At 38.1% G+C, this 7,382-nt stretch overlaps 2 protein-coding genes across 2 annotated transcripts in view; one reads left to right on the top strand and one right to left on the bottom strand.

Moving 5' to 3' along the window:
* LOC105169315 (fatty acid amide hydrolase) overlaps window positions 1-1,064 on the bottom strand; it is a 7,892-nt gene extending 6,828 nt beyond the window's left edge. The window contains exons 1-4 of the mRNA XM_011089688.2: window positions 917-1,064; window positions 541-643; window positions 333-442; window positions 159-219 (exon numbers count right to left, since the gene is read on the bottom strand). Of these exons, the coding sequence (XP_011087990.1) occupies window positions 159-219; window positions 333-442; window positions 541-643; window positions 917-919 (277 nt within the window). The 5' untranslated portion in view covers window positions 920-1,064. The remainder of the gene's footprint in view (window positions 1-158; window positions 220-332; window positions 443-540; window positions 644-916) is intronic.
* Window positions 5,516-7,324, top strand: LOC105169314. The gene has a single exon (XM_011089687.2). It carries the CDS (start codon window positions 5,642-5,644, stop codon window positions 7,124-7,126), a length of 1,485 nt encoding a protein of 494 aa, XP_011087989.1. The 5' UTR covers window positions 5,516-5,641; the 3' UTR covers window positions 7,127-7,324.

Here is a 7,382-nt window from a genome sequence, read left to right as displayed (position 1 = left end):
TTTTTTTTTTTTTTTTTTTTTTTTTTTTTTTTTTTTTTTCTGATGTATTGCCTAGTGCCTGAAATACAACACAATTTAGCAAATTCAGAAAAATATGTTTGGAATCAAAGTCTAGCATCATGTTAAAATTTGATGGATAGAGGATTATGATAATAAACCTTGAGGAGGAAACTCGGGTTTGAACATTGGAGCCTCAGGTATCACAGTATTCCTCAGCATCTGTCAATGATTAGCACCATTTTACAGTTAAATCTCAAAAGTCAAACATAACTTCATCAGTCACCAAATTGAAAAAATTCAAACAGAAAAGAAGATGGAAGAAGAGCGCTGACCTCAACCATTTTATTCTGCTGTTTCAAATGAGACATAATCAAGGAACCAATTATGGGAGCCTCAAGCAATCTAACAAATAACTTCAGCGAAATTCCAGTTAAATGCGGCGCTGCAATTGGAAAAGTGATCGATCAATAGACTATCAATCAAAATTTACAAACCAATAGGGGGGAAAAAGGGAGATGAATCGAATCGCTGACAACACACCTGCAATTTTTTCATACTGATACTTCACCGCAGTCATGTCAACTTCATCCGCCGGCAGCATCACCTTCTTCTTCCCCATCTTCTCAGCACAATATCCTCCAATCTACCAAAACACAAACAATCAACAAACACTTAAGAACTAGAAAAAGACTCAACAAACAGCTCCAAGTCAAAGCACCAATCATCCATCAACACACGCATTTCTTCCACACCCAAAATCCCAAATTCCTACGAAATCGGCAAGTCAGTGGTTGTTTGACCTTGGGAAGCACAAAATAACGTCGACGTGCGGAGTGAACGAAAGGGATATCCGGGCCCGGGGAGGGTAAAGTAGGTGAAGTAAATGCACTCAAAGTAGGCAGGAAAAGTTGAGAACCATTAATGGCAAAAACAGAGCATGAGTTGGCGATGTTGCGCAGGCAGCGTAAGATAGAGTAATGGCCCGGCCGTCAGCATAATTTCTTGTCTATGCATTGCATGAATGTAGCTGTCCACTCCACCTCTTGGAGCTCTGTAATTGGCTGTTAGCATCTGAAGTCGACTTCCTACATAGTCTAGTACTTAACGTTGAAACAAACAACAGGCTTGGGCTTCAGTTATGGGCCATCATATTGGGCCGACTTTCTGGATGGTAAGCACCACAGGCTTGGGCTTCAATTCTGGGCCATCAAATTGGGCCCACTTTCTGGATGGTCTTCGAGTGCTTACCTCTGCAATTAGTGTAAAATTAATAAAATATATTTAAAAATATTAAATTACTCAACTCGAGTCATGTTTAATTCAATTAACGTTCGATTATATCAATAATCAAAATAAATTTAAATATAATTTTAAAAACTCGAACAGTAATACATCTAGCTCCACTCGTATTATTACTTACGGGACTAATTTTGCCAATTTCTTAATGATGACAACTTTGACAATTTTAGGAAAAAAAATGGTAATTTTTGTTTTACTCAAATGTGGATGTAGAAGCATGACATGATGAGATTAGCAGCTTTGCGGCTATGGATCATCTTATCTTATTTTGTAATTCATTGTAACTATAATTACATATTTTAATAAAGAAGAATATGAACAAGTGTAGTGATGATGTAGAGATATGGTAATATTATGAGTGTATGTAAGCATGGACTCCACATCCCATTCACCTCATCTCAACCATCATCTCCTTTTGCATTATTCCTTTCTTTTTGGGGAGAATCTTGGTACCAGCTATGTGTTGGATAGCTTGCACATATAATTTTAATTAATTTTTAAATACTTTATAATGTTGTTTAATTTCAGATGTAAAATAGAAGTTGGAGGGAATAAGTTGCAATTTTTGGACTAAAGAGGCATCAATTGAATAAATGCATATTTTTTTTGAAAAAGAGGGCATTTAAATATTTATATATAGTTGAAATCAAGTGCCAAAACTACACTTCAATATTCATAAGCTCTTTCACTTTATATTTTAGTTTTTCAATTTGTTTTTGGAAGGAGGCTGTCGGAATTGCTGTTTGGCAAGCCTCGGTTGGTTTTGTCATATTCAAAAAAGTGAGTTTGCTGAACCCGACAACAACTATATAGTGGGGACAAATTTCACTTTAACGACAGTGAAATCACGCTTCAAAATCTCTCAAGAATTCATATCATCCAACACTATCAACTATTTAACGTCATACTAGGAGTGGGCATTCAGGTCAGGTAATTCGAATTCCGATTTAATTTGATTGGGCTCAGGTTTTTTTATTAGATTTTTTTTTCCAGAAAAAATCTGGCTAGAGTTCGACTAAATGAGTCATATCCAAACTATCCAACAAACTACCCAACATTATAAAAATAAATAAATAAATACATATGTGTGTAGCAATCTTTAATAATTAATTTTATAAGGATCTACGAGTTTGAGATATTATAATAATTCAGTACGTGAGATTTGCATAGAACACCATTTTTTATATATATGAAGCAGCAAAACTTATTTATGGTTTTGATGGGGATTTTATTGTCAAAATACAGAAGGAGAATCTTTTATTAAACGCAAGATTGAAAAATCTTTTATCAAGGGCAAGATGGACATTTTATCAGAGTTCACAGAGGAGGTCGCTGGTCGCTTCGGTTCATGGAGCTGGCATCCGGGTCAAGTTGTTTGAACCCGATCCGAACAGGTGGAACCTCAGAACAATGCTTAATCAATGCATGAAGGATCTAGAAAATGACACGTGTTGGGTAGTGGGATCCGTTTAAATCCTATAAATACCCCAAGCCATAGTGAGAGAAGGTAATTTCACACCCGTTATCTTAAATCACATATTGAGATCGCAATATTTCTCTTCGACCACCACTTAATCTAAGTATCGGAGGGTCGTCGTCGGGGACGATCCGACTAGCTTAACTTTTCTGTTTTATCCTCAAACCCTATCTCAGATCTGGGAGGTGACGTAGCTTAGATCACGGTCGCTGATCAAGGTCGCATAGAATCGAACCGAATCATGTTTGAACTCGAAAAATTAAATGAGAGTATGATGATCATGTTCTTGGAGGTATTACCGCCGAGACTGCCGTAATTGCACGACTAACACAACTGTTGTGTTCTTGGGTTGACCCCTTCCCCACCATTTTTTTAATTTTAATTCCAACTTTCAATCTAATTATAAATGCATTTTTAATTAAATCAAATTTCAAAGGATGACAATATAATTTATCGTATATTATTTCACTACTTTTCTAACCTATTATTTATTTATTTTCAAGATTCACCATTTAAAAAAAAATCAAATTTCTAGTAACGCGATCAGATAATGACTTTGAAGAACAGTAAAGTTGGAAGCAATGCAAGAACAGGATCTGGACTGCTTGTCTTCCGCTAATTACAGACCATTAACAGTTTTAAAAAAGTACACTTTTTTCTACTCGTATACGTATTCTTTACAGTTTTCCATAATCTACGCCTCCGTAACTTAATTAATTAATTAAAACAAGTTGAATCAGAGTTTAAAAGTGCCCTCTTGTACCCAATACCACAGTAGATTCGTGCAGCTTTCTCGTGCTTGCTGTCCTTAATTAATATTATTTTATTCGTAAATTAATAGCCCATTTGGATGAAATTAAATAATTGGTTATAAAAGTAGGCAAATATTGGAATTAAATAAAAGAACTAGTTGAAGATTTATTGCATAAGTTTAATTAATTATCTGTTGACTTTTAAGCAGCTTATTTGGTTTCGGGAGAGTGGACACATAGGTTTAGTGCAATAATTTGTTAGGCCACAATTGAGGCACTTATATGTTATTGATTCTTGAAATACCAATTATTAAAAGAAAATACTACTTACATTGATAAAATAAATTTAAAATAATTAATATAGTATCAGACGATCGTATTTTTTATCCAATTTATATATTCTCTTGAAGTATATATCGATAAATTAAAAATACATATTTTTTACCGAAAAAATGGACAGAATTTTGAAATATAAATTGTTGAGAAAGGTAACTCATATAAGTCAACCAATGAATTAGCCACCAAACATGCCCACATTATTCTCCCACTAATGGGACTACCACTCCTTTTTGTCAATGAGAATTGAAACCTAGTAAGTTTGGAGCACTAATTGCAATGAAATTAGACCAAAATATTAGTTGAGATTATTACTTTAATAAGATATTTTTTTTACGCACGAACGATAATTTATGACACTACTATATACATATATATTTGTATGGATAATATTTTTAAATTGATTTTGTTTTTCTATATAATATGTTGATTTATATATTTTAAAACGTAAAAAATAATTTATTATATATATACAGAAATGATGTGGTACAATAATTAGCTACATATAATTAAAAATTTAAAATAACTTATTGGGAAGAAGAGTGAGGGAGGATGTGAATGTACAAAAATTTGAGCCGGGATCCGAAACAAAATATGTGATTGGAACAAGTGGAGGGCTCCCAATTCCACCACAACATGCAAGTGTTGAAATTTGATTCCTGTCCGGTCCCCAGAACTCCCAACCACCCCCTCCTACGTTTAACCCGTTAAAATTATAATTAATATTTACGTATCATCATTTCAATCCATAATGTTTGTTTATACTTTTGATCATATCATTAGGAAATATGTCAAAAACACAATCTTGGTGTACATCACGGTTCGAATGTATAACACACATAAAAAATAAAAGACGGCACCGAAAAACATACATGCAAGAGCGTGTTTCTATATGTAAACAATTCTCAAATTAATCTTCCTAACAAGACTTTTTAGAGTAGATTTCGAGTGTTTTTGTCTTTTGCATATGTTACAAGATTAGAATGTGTTGTGCAACACGGTTGTATTTTTCAATTTTGTTAGTTTTAATATATATTTTTAATGATTGGACCAAAAATATAATTTTTTTTTTTTTGTAAAAATTAGAAATCAAAATCACCATACATAAACATTAGGGATTAAGCAAATAAATAACTATACATAGAGGCAAAAAAAAAAGAAAAAAAGAAAAAATTTACCCTTGTTTAACATATGAATTTGCAGTGAGGTGGTCTTGAACAAATAAAATATACATTTTCTTATAAATTATTAAAAATAATTAGTTGTTTTAAATTATTATTAAATCAGTGTTGGCAAATATAATTTTTGTTTAGAGTGGTTGTATTTTGGTAATTGAGATAGTTACCAAAAATTCAACTTAATTGGATGTATTAGTAATTGAGTGAAATGACATTAATCTCCCTCCTCCGAAGCTAGTCAACAGCTCTCTCTTTCTTATCTCTTTTTTTCTTGAGAATGGTGGGCCGGGCCCCACCCCTTCCCTAAATTTCTCCCAGCTCATCCCCACCAGCACTGTTCCCCATTCCCGCACCACCTGTTCCTCCACTCGCCACGTCACACGGTTGTACAGAAATAATGGTGAAATCCAGTGTCACTTTATCAGAACCCGAATACCAGCAAATTCAATGACCTCCTCGTAATCAAACTGCCTACGCACCCACACTCCTAATCCCAATTGGCCTAACAGAAACAACCTTCTCCTTTAAATCTCCTAAAGCCATTGCTCACGCTAATACGCACCCTATCTCTCTCTCTCTCTCCTCGCTAGCCTGCGCCTATGGAGAACTACTCCTACAACTCGTCGTACCCGGAGTCCGGCGATTCCTCCCCGCGCTCTCGCGAAATTGACTTCGACAATCCGCCGCCGTGGGAGGATACGCAGGGGAATCAGCCTCCGCCGAATTTTAAGGTCAAGTTTATGTGCAGTTACGGTGGGAAGATTCATCCTCGGCCGAACGATAACCAGTTGTCGTACATCGGAGGCGATACCAAAATTCTCGCAGTCGATCGCAACATAAAGTTCGGGTCTCTGCTGTCCAAGCTGATTGCGCTGTGTGATTGTGAAAATATCTCGTTTAAATATCAGTTGCCTGGTGAAGATCTGGACGCTTTGATTTCGGTGACCAACGATGACGATTTGGAGCACATGATGCATGAGTATGAGCGGTTGTGTAGGGTTTCTCCTAAGCCTGCGAGGCTGAGGATTTTCATTTTCCAGACGCAGAATCAGAGCCTGAATTCCTCGACTCGGAGCTTTGGGTCGGATGAGGTTAAGTCGGAGAAGGAAAGGTTTGTTGAGGCGTTAAATTCTGCGCCTATTATGACTGCGCCGCCGCAGTCGGCATCCGCTGCGGTTGCTCCTAAGCCGCAGGCCCCGGCTGGCAACGCGGATTTCTTGTTTGGATTTGAGAAGGTAAATGCAATGGCGGGACAGCCTCTCGCGCAGCCGACGATGGTGGGAAGAGTAACAGAGGTTGACGATCCGATTCATGCTCCGGGTTTGGATGAGAGGTTTACGGGGTTGGATCCGATCCAGAAGCACATTCAAGATCTACAGAGGCTGAGGCTTGAGGAGCAACAAGCAACTTACCAAAGGAAAAGCGAGGATAATCTTACAGGAGGGTTAACCGGTGGCGAATATTATAAGGTACCGGAGAAAATCTCTCCGGTAGCGGTTCCCGGCGGCGTTCCCTACTGGACCGATAAGCAGGTTCCAGGCGGGGTTTTCCCGGGAAGTAGCGTCAACAACGAGCAGCAAGTCTACATGATTCCAGCTCCGGCTAGCGCGTACCACGCGCCTCTAGTCAGACCAGTGACCGGAGCACCGACTCAGGGCTACTATACAGTTCATCAGAGGATACCATCTGATGTCTACCGAGATCAGCAGCAGATGTACAATGTGTTCTCACAGGCACCAGTTCCGTCGATGCCAGCGGCCCCACCGACACTACCGCCACAGAAGGCCACCGCATATTCTGAGGGTTACCAGATGGTGCGGCCAGCGGCTACGGGCGGGATAGGGGTGGTGACAGAAGCGGGGTACGCACAGATGACGTACGACGGCGGGATGGGGAGACAGGTGATCTACACTGCACCAGGGGGTGTAATGGGGACGCCAGCGCAAGTTCAAGCGACAGCTCAGTATCAAGCCGTGGCTGGAGGCGTGAGCGCTGACATGAGACAAGCTGGCGCAGTAGTACTGAACCCGGAAGCAGGGGGCAAAGGTGTGGGTGTCGGAAAGGTTACGCAAGCATCTGTGTGACTGATTGATTAGCGGGGTTATCATGTTACAGTTAGTCATATTATCTTGCAAACTTTGATTAGTTCATTACAAAATGATTTGTGTGGTTTACGTCGGTCGACTTATATGTTACTTTTTTGGTTTTCCTTTCAGTTTAGCTAATTACGTTGTTTTTGTACATTGAAGTGGAAATGGAACAAAATCATGGTTGTTCTACTAGGACAGGAAAAAAGTGTTGGTAAAAGTAAGTAGTGAGTAAGAAATGGGAATTGAACCT

This window comes from Sesamum indicum, linkage group LG8, assembly GCF_000512975.1.
Source record: "Sesamum indicum cultivar Zhongzhi No. 13 linkage group LG8, S_indicum_v1.0, whole genome shotgun sequence".
NCBI lineage: Eukaryota > Viridiplantae > Streptophyta > Magnoliopsida > Lamiales > Pedaliaceae > Sesamum > Sesamum indicum.
Note: the sequence above shows the minus strand (reverse complement) of the source record. Positions and strands in the feature narration are given on the sequence as shown.